This window comes from Exserohilum turcica (assembly GCF_000359705.1).
Source record: "Exserohilum turcica Et28A unplaced genomic scaffold SETTUscaffold_4, whole genome shotgun sequence".
Classification (NCBI taxonomy): domain Eukaryota; kingdom Fungi; phylum Ascomycota; class Dothideomycetes; order Pleosporales; family Pleosporaceae; genus Exserohilum; species Exserohilum turcicum.
In genome coordinates this window covers 1-20,664 of record NW_007360247.1, presented here as the reverse complement: position 1 = coordinate 20,664, position 20,664 = coordinate 1, and the positions used below count along the sequence as shown (strand labels likewise).

The 20,664-nt window shown below is 45.3% G+C and overlaps 7 protein-coding genes across 7 annotated transcripts; 3 read left to right on the top strand and 4 right to left on the bottom strand.

Annotated features, from left to right (window-relative positions):
- Window positions 1–1,750: 1,750 nt before the first annotated feature.
- On the bottom strand, window positions 1,751–5,972 carry SETTUDRAFT_138236 (uncharacterized protein; the record flags this gene model as incomplete). Its single annotated transcript, XM_008030013.1, has 8 exons — window positions 1,751–2,015; window positions 2,071–2,231; window positions 2,291–2,375; window positions 2,431–2,798; window positions 5,002–5,077; window positions 5,128–5,467; window positions 5,529–5,660; window positions 5,726–5,972. The coding sequence occupies 8 exons, from the start codon at window positions 5,970–5,972 to the stop codon at window positions 1,799–1,801; spliced, it is 1,626 nt and encodes a 541-aa protein (XP_008028204.1). The 3' UTR covers window positions 1,751–1,798.
- A 959-nt stretch (window positions 5,973–6,931) lies between these two features.
- On the bottom strand, window positions 6,932–8,593 carry SETTUDRAFT_155059 (uncharacterized protein; the record flags this gene model as incomplete). Its single annotated transcript, XM_008030012.1, has 2 exons — window positions 6,932–7,383; window positions 7,468–8,593. 2 exons carry the CDS (start codon window positions 8,591–8,593, stop codon window positions 6,932–6,934), a joined length of 1,578 nt encoding a protein of 525 aa, XP_008028203.1.
- Window positions 8,594–9,190: 597 nt separating this feature from the next.
- Window positions 9,191–10,015, top strand: SETTUDRAFT_155058 (uncharacterized protein; the record flags this gene model as incomplete). Its single annotated transcript, XM_008030011.1, has 1 exon — window positions 9,191–10,015. The coding sequence occupies one exon, from the start codon at window positions 9,191–9,193 to the stop codon at window positions 10,013–10,015; it is 825 nt and encodes a 274-aa protein (XP_008028202.1).
- A 154-nt stretch (window positions 10,016–10,169) lies between these two features.
- On the top strand, window positions 10,170–11,086 carry SETTUDRAFT_21023 (uncharacterized protein; the record flags this gene model as incomplete). The annotated part of the gene is made up of 3 exons (XM_008029778.1): window positions 10,170–10,590; window positions 10,646–10,830; window positions 10,892–11,086. 3 exons carry the CDS (start codon window positions 10,170–10,172, stop codon window positions 11,084–11,086), a joined length of 801 nt encoding a protein of 266 aa, XP_008027969.1.
- A 181-nt stretch (window positions 11,087–11,267) lies between these two features.
- SETTUDRAFT_21022 (uncharacterized protein) lies at window positions 11,268–12,719 on the bottom strand (the record flags this gene model as incomplete). Its single annotated transcript, XM_008029777.1, has 2 exons — window positions 11,268–11,618; window positions 11,685–12,719. 2 exons carry the CDS (start codon window positions 12,717–12,719, stop codon window positions 11,268–11,270), a joined length of 1,386 nt encoding a protein of 461 aa, XP_008027968.1.
- Window positions 12,720–13,613: 894 nt separating this feature from the next.
- On the bottom strand, window positions 13,614–15,366 carry SETTUDRAFT_92594 (uncharacterized protein; the record flags this gene model as incomplete). Its single annotated transcript, XM_008030010.1, has 4 exons — window positions 13,614–14,041; window positions 14,091–14,693; window positions 14,771–14,839; window positions 14,895–15,366. The coding sequence occupies 4 exons, from the start codon at window positions 15,364–15,366 to the stop codon at window positions 13,614–13,616; spliced, it is 1,572 nt and encodes a 523-aa protein (XP_008028201.1).
- Window positions 15,367–16,423: 1,057 nt separating this feature from the next.
- On the top strand, window positions 16,424–17,517 carry SETTUDRAFT_32720 (uncharacterized protein; the record flags this gene model as incomplete). Its single annotated transcript, XM_008029870.1, has 3 exons — window positions 16,424–16,514; window positions 16,565–16,688; window positions 16,749–17,517. The coding sequence occupies 3 exons, from the start codon at window positions 16,424–16,426 to the stop codon at window positions 17,515–17,517; spliced, it is 984 nt and encodes a 327-aa protein (XP_008028061.1).
- Between the last annotated feature and the right edge of the window lie 3,147 nt (window positions 17,518–20,664).

Sequence of the window (20,664 nt, the reverse complement as noted above, 5' to 3'; positions counted from 1 at the left end):
AAAAAAATTTCTGAATAAGCCAAAACCTTCGTAGGCCTGTATATAGTATAATCCTAGCTTTGCGCAATTTTATTACGATTTGTGGTGGCTCTACAGCCTCATCTTGTTGACTATATTGAGTTGTTGGGGGTGCTCAACTGGCGATGGTGCTCATCTGGTGCACGGGCACTGTAGTATCGCGCTATCTTGCCTCTTTACGTAGGGCGTGGATGGCCTATTTTTGTCCTAAAATCGTGCTATCTTTTCGTACTTGGACGCGAGGGGTCGTTCCTCCTTATCTAGCGTCTCGTATTCCTCGTCGCTAACTAGTTTAGCTTTAGATATGTCCTTAGACGTGGTTAGGGTTAGGTCCTCTAATCTACTAATAACTTCCGTGTCGTCTAGGTGATATTTGATCTCTAGTTGGGTGATAACGTTCTATAATTTATCGTCGTCTAACTCCAACTTCCTACGTAGGACGTTAAGCTGTCGCTTAACCTTGTTCTTGCTTATACAGTTGCGCGCTATGTGGCCTTCCTTGCCACATGCGTAGTAGTTAATCTTTTTCTTCTTATCGTCCTTGTTTTTCTTGTAGTAAGGCTTGCTAGGTCCCTTTCTGTAGTTAATATTGTTAAGGTGCATAGGTTTATACCCATTAGTTACATATGCACTAGGTGTCCTAGGCTAATAGCTCCTTTGTCGCCCCTAGTTAGGCTAGGAACGTTAGTAGTATTATTGTTAAGGCTAATTGTTCTTGTTATTGTTGTTGCGCGTTCTCTAATTAAATAGTCGTTCTTCTAATACAAGCTTGTAAAGCTTGTTGTTAAATTATATAGCCTCTGCTATAAGTTTATTAAGGTTAGTAACGTTAGCTCCACTTCTTATAAGTTCTCTACGCACTATTGGCTTAAGGCCCTAGCGATACATGCGCATGAGAGCGTTGTTGTCCTATTTAATGTTTGTAGCGTACTGCTAGAACTAAGTCGTGTAATTAGCTACAGACCTAGTTTAGCGTAGGGTCTAAATTTTTTGTTTAGCAATTAGGGATTCCTTAAAAGGTAAGAAGTTTTATCGCATCCTAGTCTTAAAAGCATCCTAATCTTCAACTAGGGTAGTGTTGTCAGCGTTAGTGATAGAGTCATCCATGTAGCGTTTAATAATTAGATTAGCCTATTTTTCTGCGTTACCTTAAAGGTACGTAGTAGCCAAAATAACCTTGTCATTGTTCTTAATTTTATCTTTAGCTAGGTGGAAGTAACAGTTAACCTAGAGGAGCTAAGCTTTAAGCTTGTTACAGTTGCTATAGTAAAGGTCAGGCTTGTAGGCGTTAACGATAGTTCCTCCAGTCTAGGAAGCGGTTAGGGTGTCTATTGCAATATCGCTTATCTTGAGGGTGTTCAAAGTGTTAAGAGTATAGATCAAGTGGAAGTAATATAAGACTTCTAGTGTTGATCTTCTTGTTAGTTGGTTTTCGCAGATAGAGTGACAGGGTGCAAACGAGGACAGTAACGTGCAAGTAGAATAACTCTCTGTATTGTACTTGTACTTAAAACTTAAGTTAAACACATTGAGCTATAAGGGCTTAATGCCTATGCTATATACTAAAGGAATGTTCTATGTTCTATATTGTCCTACATATATCATGTTGTCCTATGCGTGGTACTTCGTGGGACATTGTAGGATCCGTGGAACACACGTGACTTGTCTCATAGTGGCGTTCCGCCAAGACCGTAGGACGCGGGGCGCTTATGCGTCATTGGTCTATATGCTCTTGTTATTTCGTGAGGCCTTGACATGGGCTTCTTCCTTTCTTCTTTCTTTATCTTTGTGCTGTTCCCTTTCTTAGGTTCGTAACAAGCTTCTCCTTACTAGTTGTGACTACCACTCTAACACCCTTACTATCTAACCGAGGAAGCGGGAGAAGGAATGCGCACACTGGGTCCACATCAGACATATTTGTATCGTGAAGTCTGATTTCTGGACTCCACGGACTTAACAGTGCAGCCATAACCATTGATATCTTAGTATACGCAAGACTGCACGGAATTAGTGTCGTGAGGAACCAAAACATATAAGTGGAAAGTGACCTACTTGGGAGCGAGACACCTTCGAGATCCCCTCGAGAAAGGCACATAGTTCCTCTCCATTCTGGGGTCGATATCACCCAGCCAACGTTCAGGTAAGAATTCCCTTGGTTTCTCATAAACTGTTTCATCTATATGCATGAAATACGCGGACATTCCAACAGGTGTCTGCAGTGTTCTCAGTACGTTGCGGTCTGGACGTATATATCACTTGCCAATATACGTACTCCAGGTGGAATTGTCCAGCCCTTGAACTTGAGGGCCACATCTGGTGAGACACGTGGCAGCCGATGCATTAATCCATGACTGAGTCTAAATTTTGTAAGCATGCGATGTTCGATCGGCTGCAGATGCGCAATGAGCATACCGTAGTCCCTCTTTAACACAAGCCTGCAAATATGGCAGTTTTTCCAGCTCTCGGGCTGGGGGTATGGAAGCCTCGCCTAACTGCTTCATGAGAACAGCAAACTCACCGCGGAGTCGCTTCTCTACATCTGGCTGAAGGAGGACGTTGACGACTAGATGGCTCATGCTCTGAGCAGTCGTGACAGTCCCGGCACCCATAAGGACCTGGGCTTCCGACGCAAGACGCTCTACGGACATGTCGCTAGTGGGCAGATCACTATTAACGAGATGGTCGAACAATGTCGGAGCCTTGATCGTTCCCCTCTGGTATGTCAACGTCTCTCCGGTAGCTTTTCGCTGGAGTGATTTCTTGATCTCAGCCACCGACATCTAGAGGTTCAATGTTAAGCCAAGGAATCCACAGCGATGATAGTGTGGGTGGTCAATGCGTGCAACGGGTCAGACAATGCAACACCCCCTGCATCTCCCAAAGTAGAACCCACCAATTTCAAATCCCCACAACTCCACCACCATGACAGCTATCGAAAAAGCGCTTGCGGCAATCAATTCGCAAGGTCCAGAAGGACAAATCTCGTACCGTGCAGCTGCAAAAATATATAGTGTTGCGGCATTAACTTTGACGCGTCGCTACCAAAACAAAACGCGGTCGCGTGCAGCCGCTGCACACCCACGACGACTACTCTCACCACAACAAGAGAAATACCTTGTCTAGCACATAGAAAAACTCTCTGAGCGTAGTACTCCACCGTCCTAAGAGATAATTAAAAAATATGTTGCCAATATTGCAAAAAGACAGCCATCTAACAGCTGGGTTACAAGATTTCTTTGGCGGAACAGAGAGAAAATTATCACTATGTAGAAACACCGCCAGCATTGACCAAAACCGCAAAAAAGCTGACGATTTTGAAGATTACCATAATTACTTCCGTCTACTTCACGATTATATCGAGAAATACGATATCCAGCCGCAAAATATCTATAATATAGACGAAAAGGGCTTTCTCGTTAGTGTCACTTTAAGGACTAAAAGGGTGTTCTCTAAGAGACTTTGGGATGAAAAGAAAGTTCGAGTAGCTGTTAGAGACGGCAGCAGGGAGTGGATAACAACTTTAGACTGTATTTGTGCTGACGGGAGCTGGATATCGCCTATGATAATCTTTGAGGGCAAAGCTAGACTTCGAAACAACTAGGTAGAGCACCTAGATCCTTCCTAACACTAGATGTTTTTTGCTACTAGCGACTCGGGCTAGAGTAACGATATCCTAGGGCTATCTTAGCTTAAGTAGGTGTTTTAGCGCCAAACGAAAGACAAAGCAAAGCGCGATTATTGGTTGCTAATCCTAGACGGTTATGGGAGTCATCAGACTCCAAGTTTTTGAGAGTTTTGTGACTCTAACAGGATTCTCCTAGCTACTCTCCCTCCCCACTCATCTCACCAACTCTAGCCACTCGACGTTGGCATGTTTAAGCCCCTCTCGAGCGCGTATACCAAAGAACTTAATAGTTTGTCCCACTACAGTCAAGGCTTGGTAGAGGTGCACAAAAGTGACTTTTTATGGTTATTTTAGGCGGCGCGGACACGGGCGTTCACGTCCGACAAGATACTAAGCTGTTTTTGAGCTACTGGCGTCCACCCGCAGGATGGTAATGCCGTGCTTAAACATCTCAAAAAGTCAACACTATAATAAGATATTAATCTAGAACTTGGAGAGTATGGTAATGGGGATACTACAAAAGAGCTATCTAATTTTCTAGACAAAACTATAACAGGTTGTGCTAAAGTTATAGTCTCTGCAGTGAAAGACACTATTGCTTCACTCTAGGTCAACAACGAGATTTTGCACCACGAAAACACCAATCTACGAGAAGTACTTGCTATCAAAAATCATCTAAAGAAGCAAAAGAAGCCTCTAGAGCTCTAGCAAAGCAAGCAGTATCATACTCTGGCGGTGGTGTGGAGTCCTAGGACAATAGAAGATGCGAGAGCTCAAGAACGTCAAAAAAAAACACTAAGAAGAGCTTAAAAAACTCTAAAAAAAAGAGAAACAACAGGAACGAGCTGCTAGTATAGCTCTACGAAGAAAATTAATAGACGAGGCAAGGACTGCGCGGGAGTTGAAGAAAATAGCGAGGGATAAAGAGAGAGAAGTGAGGGCCAAAGAACTCTAGTTAAGACGCACCCAAAAAGCTCGCGATCGCGCAGTTGCAACTTCAAAAAAAGCTCGCGATAAGCAAAATATACCTAAACGAAAAGCTTCATCGTCTTAAAAGTCAAAAAAGTCAAAGGGTGGTGGTGATGCAGGCAGCCAAAGTGGTGGTGCGTCTGCATCGTCGGCTGCGCAGCCCACCACCAAAATAACGATGCGCGGCCGCAACATCAAACTGCCAAAGAAATTTGAGTAGATAGGATTGTTTTTTGAACTATTTAGACTACTCCACCAAAAAATCTCGTGATAATAGCTTTTGTATGGTGCTCTACAGCCTCATTTTTGATAGGCGGACATTTTAGTGGTGGTGTTGCATTGTCTGACCCGTTGCACGCATTGACCACCCACACTAAGTGGCGACTCACGTCACGCCAATCACGAAACATCTGACTACGGGGATCAACGCGCCTCAGTATCGAGGTCGGAATGAGTCGAATGAGCCTAGGAGATCTTAGTGTACCTTCTTTCACAAACCTATGGGGATGTCGTACCTGATGATCCACGGAAAGTTCATGAAAACTGGCATAGACATGATCAGCGTATGAAACAGCTCATACCAACCCCGACTGAAATCCTTGTCGCCCAAAAAGGTCATGCTCGGACTGTCGATGCACATAGTGGTGATGATGTCTCCAGCAAGGGCAGCAAATGCATGATCAAGTCGCAGCACACACCCTGTGCCTTCGTAGCCACGAAGTCGATCTACTAAAGTCATGACAACAGACGCAAGGTCCAACTCAAATCGTGCGACTCCGGCTTTGGAGAAGAAGGGTTCCAAAGGCTTTCGTCGCTGTCTGTGCTGATGGTGATCTACTGTCATACCGTGGCTGTCTGTAGAGGGTAGATTAAGTATATGCAATCATGCGCTTGCTTGAATGCTGATGATACTCACTGTTGAAGTCCATTCCGTCGCCGAAGCTCGGAAGAGCTTCAGTACGTCTAACATTTCCATTGACGTAGACTTTCTCGTAAAACTCGCCATCCTTGATCGAGAGTTCTGTTGGATTCACAGGAACAATAGGTCCTTCAAACGCGGTCGAGGTCAAACGTCGCTCTGCAAGAGAACTCTCATGATACAATTCAACGTACCGTATCTGTTGTGCATGCGCTCGATCTCGAAAAGGTATGCTCTGTTCCCGAAGTAATCAAAAGCGATCTCATAAAGATACGTGGCAGCAGCGATTCTCGGACTAGGAAATTTCGCAAGGGGATTCCAGAATAGGCGGTAGAAAACAATCCTAAGGGGACAGACCAAAGTGATCAATATAAAAGAGTAGAAGAAAAGACTGCCACTTATTGTGACATCGTGGGTGATAGATATCGCCATTTCATTCATGGAAAACAGACTCTATCGTGTAGTGATATCGATGAGCCCCGTCAGTAGGCCAGGAAATCAATTTCGTCACCTAGATCGTGTGCCAAAATCTGTTCAAACTGCCGTCTCTTTGGGTTTTCAAATGGAATGTATTCTATTTGTGAATTGCTATGCCAATGCCGTCCGGGTTGAAGGCGATCCGGAAAGATCGTGGCACATGTTACATGCAAGTCGAACAACACTCGATCGGCGAGGGCCCAACCTTGACATTGCCCACCTAAACCTTTCCACTACCCGCTGTAACATCCTACATGCTTTGATCATACCCTGGACTTCTTCGCATGCCGTGTAAGCAAGAGAACGGACAATTTACTGCGTTACTAGTGCAAAGCATTTCAGGCCAATCTTGACATTGCCTCCGTAGATCTTTCTACTAGCTGTATCAATATATTACATACCATGCTTGTGGCCCGGCCTGTTTCGCATGCTGGGTAAGCAAGAGAATGGACCAGGTATCTTGGCCAGCACTTTGTACACCTGGGTTGGTGGACGATTACAGAAGAAGACATATTACTAGCTCACAAAAGTAAGACACCGCGATCTCCGGATCATGTATTGGCATCTTCTGCATCACTTTGATGCAGGCAATGTCCGGACTAAGTGTAGCTATGTCCTAGATGCCCTGGAGACTGCTATTGCCTTTCCCTAAGAAACCAGGTAATGTTATGATGTCCATCGTTCCGGCAATCGACGATTTCAAGGTGTGTCGCAACATTGCCGGCATTTAGGAGCTACAACAAATCTTTCTATCAGGCTTCGCATTGATGGCTAGGCTACGAGAGCGAAACAGGTCTTGGAATAGGCGTAAAACTTGTAATTGAGAGAGAATTCGGCACACGAGCATCATATTGAGACGTTGTCAGAGTACGAGGAGAACATGATTCATTGAGAGGTCTATCTCGTCCTTCCTGCTGTCAGGTCTATCCGGTCTCCTTCGCTACCTTTGTGACATCCAGCTCTTCAGATCGACGCCGTACTTCGACCTTCAATGTAGGGTCTATTGTTTCTACCATCTCAAATGGTACAACGTGTGCCCTCTCCGCCTGACCTGGTTGGAAACGAAAGTCGTATTTGAGCAAGAGACACGCAGTAGTTATCTTAAGCTGATTGGCAGCGAAGAAGCGTCCAGGGCATGCATGCTCGCCATGACCAAATGTTGCAAAGTCGCTAGATGTCGAGGCTAGCTGGTGCTGGTCTTCTTGGCCAGGCTGTTCGCGGAGCCTGGCAAAGCGGTCGTATTTGAAGGTATCAGGATCTTCGTACACGCTGCTGTCCCTAAGCTTATCGTTCATGACCATGATTCGACTATTCTTTGGAAGTTGTGTTCCATCGCTGAGCACGTGCCCTTTCATGACACGGCGGTGCATGCCTACTGCCATCAATCAGCCTGATTCAGTCATGTCTCGTGTCCATTTGCACCATTTTCTCCTCCCCGACCGATGGCGTTTCTACTTACCGATTGTGAAGGGGGCGAGACGTTGAACCTCTTTTAGAAAACTGTCAAGTAGCCTCATGCGATGTAACGCTAGCTTCGACCAGCCGCCAGTGCTCTCCAATACTGTCGTTATCTCGTCTCGAAGAGGGGCGACGATCTCAGGCATCTCACATAGCTTGACGACTGCTTTGGAGAGATTGTCTGTCGAGCTATGTATAGCGGCAAGTGAGAGAGCCAACTGGCCTCCAACATAGTCCACCTGTCGACCACGAGCGACCTCCACCATCCATCCAATGGTGTCTTCGACCTTTAGGGGCTTCTTGCCCAACTTGATCACTTCCTCGGCGCGGCGTTTACGTGCTTTTACTTCTGGGTCAATTAAGCGTCTAGCAGCCGCAGAGAACTTGCGGAGCTGTGTGCAGGCAGGCATGAAAAATTGCATGAGGGGACAAGTAAGTGGCAAGCACTGGCGCAACTGTTCCGAACCCATGAAGGAATTCCGTGCATACTCTTTGGTAATCTGGAGCCATTCTTTGTCTCGACAGAGTCGCTCCCCAAGGAATACCCGCGAGGTTAACTGGGCGACAATGTTGAGTATGTCCTCAATGATGAAACGCTGCTGCCACTCCCTCGACTCCCCTAGACTTTCGTGCAGGGCGTGCTGACACTCGCTGGCGAGATTTGCCGTAATTAATCCAAGACTCTGCGTCACCTTGACACGAATCACTTCCTGCGTGAAGGTTGAATCTTTAAATGCCTGGCGGAATCCATCAAATCCCCTGTAATCGGGAAAATTCTCCTCTCGCAGCGCATCACGAAGGCTCATGTCGGGGTGATTTCGCAGCTCGTCCATGTATTTACTGGGCAAAATGATCCAGCTTCCCCTGCCGTTGGATATCTGGAACGCCCCCGACACTTCTTTCAACCCCTTGTTGACCAAGGCTCGACCACGCCTGAACCAATTTGCGGCATGAGTGGCGTTGATCTCGGAAGGGCCGTCGAGCGTGACAACAGGAAAGCTGGAGTACGGTCTTGGTGTCGACTGGAACTTGACATAGGCCGCTGTTGCTAGAATAGACACTAGCAGGGTCGTCAACCAAACATTCAAAAGACTGTCTCGTATGTAGGGTGTTTCAGAAGTGTCCATGATGCAGCTGGAAATTAATCCCTTCAAGGTTGTTGTGGTGAAAGGTATTATCGAAGTCGATTTAAAAGGATTCTCTGTGTGCGAAAGTGGTGCGGCGTAGGAGTGGGATTGCAGGTGCAGGAATATTTCTCTTTCCTGCAGATAATTCCATGCATGGCTCGGAGTAATGGTGGCAGTGTCGGCCATGTTTCGCTGCGTTTGATGATTACCACAGAAGCGACCATAATTTTAACGCTGATCTGGCCTGGCTTTCGCATTCTGTTTCGTTAGTGGGTTGATGACTCCCTTCCGGCCTTGAGACATGACCCTAGCTTAGTGTAAGTATAGCATGCCAACTCCACCTCCTAGGATGGGACGGTTCTGGCATCTGAGGCCGTGTACCTTCTGTCATCCGTACGGGGGATTTATTTTTATTTCTGATTTATGGGTGATTTCGGCGTGCTGACGCAGCAGCCTTCACAACGCGGTAGATACGGGGTATTTGTATCTCCACGCATCTGGTGGATGCACTATCCTCTTCGCAGAGAACAACGCATTTACGAGACGCTCATACCTTGCTCACCAACGAATCTCTCGTCCTGTCTTAGTTCAGCCCAAATGTCGCAATCCATACTGGTGATTATTGGTGCCGGCGGGATCGGCGAGGCCATTGCACGTCGAGTTGGCCCTGGGAAAGAAGTCTTGCTGGGAGACTGGAGTAACGCGCTCCTACAAGAAGCCACGCAACGAATGAAGCAGGACGGCTTCAGAGTCACTTCTCAGCATGTGGACATATCATCGCACGATTCAGTCATTCAATTCGCGAAAACAGCGCAGAGCCTGGGGCAGGTCATGCATGTCGCAATCTCGGCGGGCCTTTCGCCGGTCTCGTCGACACGAGAGACGATCCTTGCGGTCAATTTGGCTGGCACTGGCTTCTGTATTGCAGAGTTTGGCAAGCTAATAGGCCATGGGGGAACATGCGTGGTAATCTCGTCCCTGGCTGGCTATACCTTGGCACAAGATGTCCCCCGCGAAGTGATTCAGCATCTGGCACGCACCAGTCCCAGCGATGTTCTCGGCTCACCACTGTTACGGGAGACTGTGCTGGACCACTGGTCGGCATACGGCATGTCTAAGCGGGTCAATTATGTGCAAGTACAAGATGCCAGCTTATCGTGGGCCCGGCGTGGTGCGCGCATAAACTCTATCAGCCCCGGCGCCATACAGACTCCGATGCTCACTCTGGAATCGGAGGCCAGCAAGAAAGAGGTTGTGCACGACTTGGCGCAGAACGTGCCGTGCAAGAGAGTTGGGGGTGGTGGTGAAGTCGCGCATGTAGCTGCATTCCTCCTGGGCTCCGAGTCAAGCTTCGTCACTGGCACTGACATGCTGGTTGACGGTGGGGCACTAGCTTACCTTAGTAGAGATACTAGCCCCTAGAAATTGCGAGACGAAGCATACGGGAACTTAGCATGATCAAATTGATGGTATAAGGCTCTGAGCAGCTTGATGTGCTCACCCAGCTCGTGTTCTTCACACACCTCTTTGCACTCAATTGTCTGCTCTTGATTGCAAACGCTGCCGACCACCCACGATGGGTCCTACACCAGCCACCATCTATTTTGGAGTTCCGGACCTCTCTTGCACACCGGAGCGGAGGGCGATTCTCACTGTGCCCCCTGAGGAACATTTCCCAGCGGAGATATTGCTCCATGATTTCAGCACTTCCTCAGAATTGACCAAAGGAGTGGACGGCTTGGACGTACAAGGCTTCACATACCTGAAGCATCACTCGAAGATTCAGGCGCTGGGAAACAGCTGGGATGACGCTCAACTCAATCAGTATCATCCTGAACTTGAGGCGCTAATGTGCGAATGGCTTGGCGCTAGGAAAGCGTTTGTTATCAACACCGTTGTCCGCCGTGTGAGCACGCGGTCCGATCCTAGGGACTGGGTCGACCGCGACAGCAACGTTGGAAAGGATCAGGAGTCGAGGCGACACGACAGAATCTTAGGTAATTTGGAGGTTTCACGCCAGTTGCTCGGGCTGACCGTGGCTCGCAAAACCAGTGGCCGGCTCCCAGGGAAAAGCGGATATGGGCCCTGTAGCGAAAGCACACACAGACCTGACTCTCCGAGGCATGAGAAACACGGTGCGGTTCGCTCGCAAAGACATTGCCGAGTGGGCTCAGGATATTCTAAGAGCCGAAGACGCTGGTCGCCCAGCTCCACGATATGCCGTCTACAGTGTTTGGGTAAGTGTGAGACGGACACCATCCATCGTTTACCCCATTGCTTGGCTAAACCTACTTGAAGCGGCCACTAGGTACAGTCGAGCGAGACCCCATGACGGTGTGCGATTATCGTACTGTAGATCCCGATGGGCTGATTCCAGTCCCAATCCGCTTTCCTAGCGAACTGGTGGGCGAATTTACAGCCTACTCAGCAAATTTGCGGCGGCCAGCAAATGATAAGACAAACATGCAGAAATGGTTCTGGCTGCCGAACTAAACTCCAGATGACGTACTCGTTATCAAGAATGCAGACACGAGTTCGGATCATGTAGCTGCCTGGAGTCCACACACATCGTGTGTGTTACAAGAAGCTCGAGATCCAGACGAACCACGTCAAAGTGTGGACTGCAGAGTTTTGGTATTCTGGTAGATTGCTCTATAGAATCTCTTGTTCGTATCTACTTCTGCCGGGGAAGCTGATAAACCGTCGCGTGCTTGCGGAACCTTTCATCGCGGAACAGTTCTTCGTGTACATCATCTGGTAGCCCCACGCACGCCTCTGCAACCTCTGTGCCATTGTCATATTTCCTCCTTGGTAAGGCAACGCACCACTCTATGTTCACTTCGGGTATGCGAAAAGCTGCCGGAGGACCAAATCCAAAGTCAGCAGTCTTGTAAGCTCTCACTCGTGCCCAGCTCGTCCCACCAAAGTCCAGTTTGCCGAATGGCATCCTGCCCCAGGACCTTTCGGTTATGTCATCGAGAGTGGCGGTCCAGCGCAGCACATCCCTAAGCAACATCTCATCCGCCTGATGGATGTTGGAGCGGATAGCAGCAACCACGTCTATGAGTCAGGCCTCGTCTGTAAGCTCTACAGCAGCCCAAGGTTTCACTCTTGCAAAGATTGCTACGTTTCCCAGATAATTTGAAGGTATCTTGGTCCTGCGACGTTCGCTGCAGCAATAGGTAATTGCCTGCATGAATTTCGATTCATTTGCATCTAGATACCGTGGAAGTCTGCGTTTTGCACGCGTTATTTCTTGCCACATGATTGCGCGAAAGCAATCTCCGGTAGATATATCCAGATGCGGGTATTTGCCCTTGGCCGCAACTTGAAGCGACAAGAGTTCCGGGTGGCAGATCCCAATCAAAGCAGTTGTGTGCTTTGAGGACTGTGGCAGTGAGTTCGTTGAATCCTGAAACGTTGTTTTGATAGCGGCTCCTCTTCGAATAAGGTTCTCCTCCAAGGCCTGAATGTCTGGTATGGGCTCAGAAGGCCCACTGGTCACCAGTGCTGGATCGAATACAATTTCTGTGAGAAATCCACGACAACTAGCCGCCCAGGAGCCAAACACCAGGTCCAATCCCAAGGCGCCCGTGACGAAATGATTGATGGCGGCACCTATCACTACGCCTCCCTCAATGAAGGTGACTTTGAAACCACACACTGGCAGATTGTGGTCATGTTCGGCTGACTCAGTTGAGAAGTCAGCCGAGCTGAACAATTCCGTCGGAATAACAAGATCATAGGGCAAGCAGTAAGAGGCGAAATGCACTGCATTTAATTCATCGTAGGATGGAAGCTCCCGTGAGATGTTTGCAGCCCCACGGACCAGTAGAGGAATGCCGTCGTTTGCCTTGTCAACCTGAACAAAGGGACGTTGGCCTACTGGATGCACGACTCGTCCAGTCAATACAGGGAGCTGCATGGAGGTCTTCTGAAGTCCAAGTTGAAGCGTCTCCACTACCGCACTTCGAGTGGCCGCGTCTTGGCCTTCCAAGGGATAAATCAGACAAGCGGGCGTCATGAAATTCCTCATGAGCAGGTCCAAATCAGATAGTGGGTATGTTGCAATGCCAGTGCTCGAAGGGCATGGTTTTGGTGTGGTCTCCATCTGGAGCATGATCATTGGGAATCTAAGGAAAAATTGAAATCGACGAAGGGATGTTCCTGGACCGATGTGGTACCAGACCAGCTGCTGTCGACTGGCAGTGATATATTTGCTACTGCCACCCGATGACTCCCGCTAACGCTGCACTGGTTCTTCAGTCGTTGCCAAGCAATGTTGAGGAGGTAATATAATCTATCACGGTCGCAGGAGCAAGCGGATAGTCTGCTACTTCGGGCTTTAATCTGAGCGCATGTTGCCTAGCTCATGTGCTTGGTCCAATTGGTCGCAGGGATTGAGTAAGATTGTTACCCGCCGAGAACTCTATGCTCACACGCCGGGTGATTTTAATTCGAAGCTGTGCAAGAGATGAGTCAATGGCCGGCACATCCTCGTCGGAGGTTGTACATCGTCCTCTCCCGTTGCCTCATGTGCTGCTTACTTGCCATCCCAAAATTACTTACGCTTGCTACCATTTGGCATGTCACGCCGTCTACGTTCCAAGCTCGGACTCCAGGGGTTTTTCCTGCCTGTTGATTTCATACATTTGTAGGTTAAGCAACGATCGCTGTTTGCGAACAGTGGGATAGCAGCATCGCCACAGACGCGTGTCCTGAGCTTGGCGTGGCTGTGACACTTGCCTCGGCTTCTTGCCTTATCTCAATGGCGATCAATGGTTGCAACGAAGGTCCGAGTATTCAGCGCGAGCCACTAGTTTCTTGCACGCGAGGTTTGATAGAGAGCAATGCAACGATTGCTTGAGGCTACACGGAAGCTATGAAGACCCTTCTCGAACTTGTTACGCAGGTCTAAAGATACTTTGAATCACATATACGTAGTTACACTGTTCGATTCGGACTACCTTAAAGACAGCCACACCAACGATCCAAAATGACGCTACACTGGCTGTAATCCCTACTCATACAGTGCCTCAATTCGGATTTCCTCCTTGCGTCGCCGCATCAGCATCTTCGCCGAAGGATCGACAACTTGATCGAAACCACTGGTTCGGATTGCAGGACAGCCATCAGAGGCAAATTTCCAGTCATACTTGAGTAACAAGTGCGCGATGAGGATCTTGGTTTCGAGATTCACGAAAAACCGCCCCGGACACGCGTGCTTGCCAAATCCAAAGCCCATGTGATTGACGCTGACACTGGTGAAATGTCGGGATTCGGGATGCTTGGTCGGATTGATGAAGCGATGACCGTCAAACGTGTCTGGTTTCTCATACACCGTAGCATCCCGCATGGAATGAGCAGAAACGATGACAGATGCATCCTTGGGAATCTTCACAGCACCTTGCAAGTCGACATCATGCTGGGCGATACTTCTCATGAAAGCTTCCCCTGTTAGCAGTACCCCCTAACGCAAATTTCACATCAGACTGACCCATAGCAACTGGTTTTACGCGTTGTGATTCCTTCATAACACTGTCAAGTAGGGGCAGCTGCAAGATTGTGGAGGCTTTCCAGCCTTTCTCCTTCAACGCAAGTACGAGCTCATCTCGTAATGGCTGGATGTACTCAGGATATCTGACCATATCCGAGAGGAATTGACACATGAAGTCGGTTGTTGAGTGCGTCGCAGCAACGGAAACTGTAAGCTGCGCTACCACGGGATCGTAGTCTCGCCCGTCTGCTAGCTCTTCGTACCATCCGAAGGCATCTGCGTCTTCAGGACGATAAGTGCCGTTTTTGCTGGTTTCAGAAAACTCCTTCTTGCGTTTCTCATAGACAGGCAAGAGTTTCGCTCTGGCACAGTTTAACAACCGTCGGGACTTGATGGCATTGGGATGAAACCAATGGATCACAGGGACGAGAAGTTTAGGTAGCTTGCGAAGCGCGGTGACACCAGTGACACTGGTCACGATATATTGCGTCGCGATGTCAAGCCATTCATTGTCGTAGCAAAGCTCTGGTCCTTGGAGCGCACGGAAAGTTGACTGGGTCAGAACTCTAAGCATAGCTTTCCCAAGAGGCACTTCGTGCCACTCTAAGGGACTAGGTATCAGTATTGTGATCAAATCATCTGTATCTTGTTGCCTTGAGAAAGCGGACGAGATCACATACCTGGTTCGTTCCCAAGTTGTTTTCTCAGAGCATCATCAATGGCCTCAGACAGGTATCTTGTAGCGGGAACTGCAAGAGAAATCAGCGACGCTATCAACAGAAGAAAGGTTCGACAAATACGCACCGAAGCATCGATTGAGGCGCATACTTATTACATTCTGGACCAGATCACGGTGCGTGCAAAGGAATCTGTACGGTTCAAAGCCAGGAACTGCGCCAAACATTTCTTTGTCAGAGAAGGTGTCTGGAGAGAACTTTTCATCTGCGCGAAGACGCTCCGCATAAGAAGGGGAAAGTACGACAATGTGATCCCAACTTGCATGGAGTCGAATTACGTCTCCGCTGGCGAAGCCTTTGTGCAATAATTGGGCGCACTTATTGAGAAACTCAGCTCTTCTTGTCTCCGTGACGAACCAGAAGTAATCTTTCTTATGCGGGGAAGGTATCTTCGTGAGGTAGAGGTAGTTCACCCATATCTGTCGCACCCTGGGTCCCAAGATGGGTATGAAAAGCACTGGTAGTAGTCCAAGCACAGTCCAGTGCAGCTTCACCGTCGATATGGTTGTCCAGCAGTCGTCAAGCGTGCCTTCGAGCATTGCGACGTTTCTTCCGAATTCTATAGAAGTTGATTTGCCCGTATCACTGATACAACCGCGCAGCAAATAGGTAGGTCATTAGATGGGAGACAGGAACTCTATGGCCTGTCAGAAAATGAGGTTGGGCAAAGGCACCATACCCTCAATGCTGCTACCACGTTCGGCCAATTGGATGTTCAGAGTATTCAATGCTTTCTAGCGCTGAAATCTTCGTACCGATAATTCTGAGCACTGCAGAAGATTATGGTTTCATCTGCAGACTAAGATCCGGCACATGTTATTCCACCTGCCACTAAGGCGGTATCTACCCTAATTATCAGCAGAACTGCGATTTAGTAATTTTATATCCAAACTCTAGACCATCAGCACTACGATAAAATTACTGGATTTTTTCCATGATTACTAACAAACACATAGACAGGGAATCGGCGACAGGGCAAGCATAATAGTGTGGAGGAAAGCCACGTCACCTTTCTCATAGCGGATGCTTGGGATCAGTCGGATATCTTCCGCCTTACCTTTGTGGACGCCACTGATTCGGAGCCTGGCGAAGCTTACCAGGAAGTGCGCCGGCGAGTCCGGCTTGTACATCGTTCAGTGCAAGGAAACTACTTGCCCGAGCCGGATCACTTGTGATCGCAGAGTGTGTCGACGGCAGGTACATAGTCGCTTGCTATCCGCTGTAATCATCAGGCAACATTCCACGTGTTCGTGCGTCCTCCTCAGCTACAGGCCCTATATCATTTCTCTCTTCAAAACAACCAACCACGTCTCCAGTCACCCAAGCAGCAAAGAAACAATGGTAGTCCAAGAGACAGACCTTGACAGACAGTTGCTGCGGCTCTCGATACAGGTTGCAGGTCTGGCAGCGCGTACTGACAGCAGAGGGTCTCAAAAGATCCAGGATTTCCTGATCAAAACGCAGCAGTCTTTAGAATCACCGTGGGAGACGTTGATGCGCTACTATGATTTGGTAGGACATTCGCCAATGAATTGAACCGCATCACTGACGCCGGTATATGACTTTCAACACGTTGCAATACGTATCGGATGCGACATGCAAGTTTTCACCACCCTGGCAACTGCAGACAAGCCTATGAAGCTGCAAGATATTGCTACTGTCAATGGTGCATCGGAAAGATTGCTTGGTACGCACGTGAGTTGTCATGGCTTTTTGACACTACTAATATGTGTGCAGGGCGCGTCTTGCGTTATCTGGCCTCGATCAACACGATCGAAGAGGTGGGACAAGACACATTTGAAGCCAACCACATAACCCGCACGCTTTCTCAGCCTGGTATTGAAGGGGGGGTTCGCCTGTCGTAAGTCCTGCGTCTTCTAGGCAACTCTCAACAGAAATGCTTACATTCATATCCCTCCAGCTCTGCTTGTCAGCGACCAACAAACTCCGCTTTGCCAGATCTACTGGTGGAACGCGGGTTCCAAGACGTCACATCGGCCACTGAAACGGCTTTCAACAAAGCCTGGGATTCTCGGGAGCCATTCTTCACGTGGGTGCGAAGCCAGCCGAAAATCTTCGAGTATCTTCGCCTTGCTCTGGACGTGCAATTTCGAGAAGACTGGCTTAACTCATTTCCTCTTGAATCACATCTTGGCGATTTTGAATCGCGTGCTGATCCTGAAAAGGTGCTCTTTGTCGATGTAGGAGGCAACCTCGGCATTCAGTGTTGCGGATTGAAAGCAAAATTTCCACACTTATCTGGACGAATCATTCTTGAAGATCTGCAGGAGACTATCAACGTAGTCCCGGCTCTGGAAGGAGTAGAGGCACTTGCGCAGGATTATCTGGCCGAGCAAAAGGTCAAAGGAGCCAAGTTCTACTACTACCGAAACATCTTCCATGATAATCCTGACTATCGTTGCCGGCTGATACTGGATGGCTTGAAGCCTGCAATGAAAGACAGCTCATTGTTATTGATCGACGACAAAGTTCTCTTGAATCAAGGTAGCCATCGACATGTCACCATGTTGGACCTGGCTATGATGGCACAGGTGGCATCTCATGAAAGGACGAGAGCGCAATGGCAAGCTTTATTGGAAGGAGCCGGCTGGGAAATAGAGGAAATTTTCCAATACTCTCACGAGTATGATTCTATCATAGTAGCTAAGCCTGCGACACAGAAGGCATAAATGGACGGGAGCTTTGGCGGCAACTGTTTCGTTCCTAGGGTGCAGCATAGCAGTTATTGCTAAAGAGAAATTGACATCTACTGTACCAAGCGAACTATTTTACCCACCAAGCTAAAGCCCTACTCTTACTAATAAACAACTGTTATCCTTCCTTTCTTCATAACGTTACTAACACTGTTTACCTTATAACTTTCACCAAATGTAGGATAGTGTAGGTGGTATTTTCTAGTGTTTTTTCTCTAAACTTAGACCTAATGTGTGAGTTTGGATGTGTTTCTTTTTCAAAAAAACCGAAATAAATGTCAAGCGTCTATATAGTACTACTAGATTATTACTATTTCACTACAAAGTGGTAATAGTAAAAGAACATAATAGAAGAAATACTAATTTTGAATCTAAGTAATCTTAGCTAATGTAATAGCTGAAAATAAGTAATGTAGTATTTTAGAAAGTAGAGATCTAAGAGTTTAGCGTAATCGGCTAACTTTGTGAGAGGCTACGCCTAAAGTGTGTGTGATCGAGTATATCTATACGACTACCTGGACTTCAAGAAGCTTGAAGTCTTGTTACTGCCTTTTTGGCTATGGATGGCGTAAGTAGTCGTACGCTCGGCCCGTTGGGCCCGCCCATTACAAACTTCTTACTTAGTAAGTAACTAGATCAAGATATATACACTAAAGCGTAGTAAAAAAAGAACTAAAACTTATCTTTTTATCATACTTTTTATTTTTAGTAAATATCCTTTTTTTATATTTTCAAATATATTATAACAGTCTATAAAAGCTATAATATATTTTAAATCTAGGAAATATTATCAAGTAAGCATAGAATTGTGTTACTATTTAGCTTGCATACTATATTAAATTGAATTAAGCTATAATGGATCATGTAAATTTCTACTTTTGATAAATATGGTTTCTAAATAGCAATAAACAGAATTCTCATTTGAAAATAAATTAAGAATATTCCAAAACTGTTAAATTACATATAATTCTCATAATGCCATAATATAATATATCATTAAGTATTAATATTTTTTATTATAATATACCATTTTTAGAATTATCAGTAAGTATTTTCTAATGTTATATTCTAACATCAATATATATAACAAATACTTATTTCCAACCGTTATTGTTTTTATAAACCTGTAATAAAATTGGATATAAATCTCAAAATAGAATTTGTTATTTTATACTATATATAAAAGCTGTTTATAGCCTTGAAATCTATATAGCTAAGATATAATACTTTTATCTTTCTTTCATCTTATCAGGAACTTTTATTATTAAGTAGTAACTATAGCTAGATGTCTTTTAACTATGAAATCTCCATATAATCTATCATATATACATTGACTAGGTCTTTATATAAACTTAAACCTATTAGATTATAAATTATATATTTCTTAAATATCCTTTCTTTATATTCTCATATATATGTTTATATCTAGTTACTTACTAAATAAGATATAATCCTACTACGCTAAACTATTAGATCGTAGCCTTCTAAACAACTATCTTACTTAGTCTTAGCTATTTTATTGGCTGGTATAGATTAGATTAAGAATTAGCGCTTTTTCTGTTATGTTTTTTTACTATAACCTCTTTATATTTATGTTGTATCTAGCTTTTAGACTTAAATCCTATAAAAACTCACTTCGCCTTATATTTTAACTAAAGAGAAAGTGCTAAGATCTCAATAAAGGTTTAAAATGATAAAAGCTTCTTTAACACATATTAAAAGTAATAAGTGTTAATGTTGATAAAGTAACTTAAAGAAATGTGTAATGGGCGGGCCCAACGGGCCGAGCGTACGACTACTTACGCCATCCATAGCCAAAAAGGCAGTAACAAGACTTTAAGCTTCTTGAAGTCTAGGTAGTCGTATAGATATACTCGCTTAGAAGCTGAGCTGTACATACGTAGGCGTAGCCTCTTACAAAATGTAAGAAAACTATAAAGAAGTAATAGTAGAAAAAGATTATTAATAGAAGAGATATCTTAATCTTTGAATAATAAGTCTTATAAGATAGCTGGGGACAAGAAATATAACGATTTACAAAGTAGGGGATAAGTAGTTCTATACAAGATACCTACTATTTACAGAGTATATAGTTAGCTATAACTAAATATATGAATAAATATAGAAAGGGAAACAGGCTTATAACTATAAGCTATGCAGTATAAGTACCAAATTAAAGTATACCTTTTTCTCCTTTAGTATCAATTACAATACCCTATAGAGTAGAGAATTAATGTTTTTTCTTAGGTTTTATGTACTTTACAGGTAATGTTAACTATTCATTCAATAGATTATAAAGTACAAAGAGGTAATAGTTAAAAAACATAATAGAAAAAATGATAACTTTTAATATTATATATCTTAGCTAGTAAAATAGCTAGAAAGAAGTAAAGTAGTAATCTAGGAAGCTAAGATCCAGTAGTTAAGCGTAGTAGACCTACTCTCTACTTAGTAAGCATCTAGAAGGAGATATATCTACTAAGATATGAAGAATGAATAACTAAATCTTATAACAGTATCTTCCTTTGTTTTTTATAATTTATTTCTTTTCTTTTAGAATATGTTATCATAGTAAATGAATTCTATAAAATATTCAAAATTGACAAAATCTCTTAAAGTAGAAATAAAACTATCTTGCTTACTAAGTTTTACATAAGAAGAAATTCGATTAAGCGATAATCCACTTATAAGACTTATAACTTTTACATATATTTTTGTATAATAAAAATAGCCCAAGTACATACTTAGAAGAAGAATAAGAGAGTTTCAAAGCTTTCTACTAATTTCTCATTTTAAGATTGCTATCTTCTAAATTTGACATTAATTTTTATTCTATAATTTTAATATAGTATTAGTCAATATATGAGTATCTCTATTATAATAGTCAATTTTGATATTTGAATATAGTTATAATACTTATTTTCAGATTTGATTGATTTACAACTTTCTATAAATGTAACGGGCTGAACGCCCTTTGGATAGCTCCTCGATGGAATCTCGGTCAAGCAGCAGACGCCAGGTCTTACTCTGCAACCCGGCATCTGTGCGAGGCCTGAGCGGCGCCCAGACGACGCGCTCAGACACTCGGTGCAACCTTTCTCCGACAAGTAAATAAACACCACG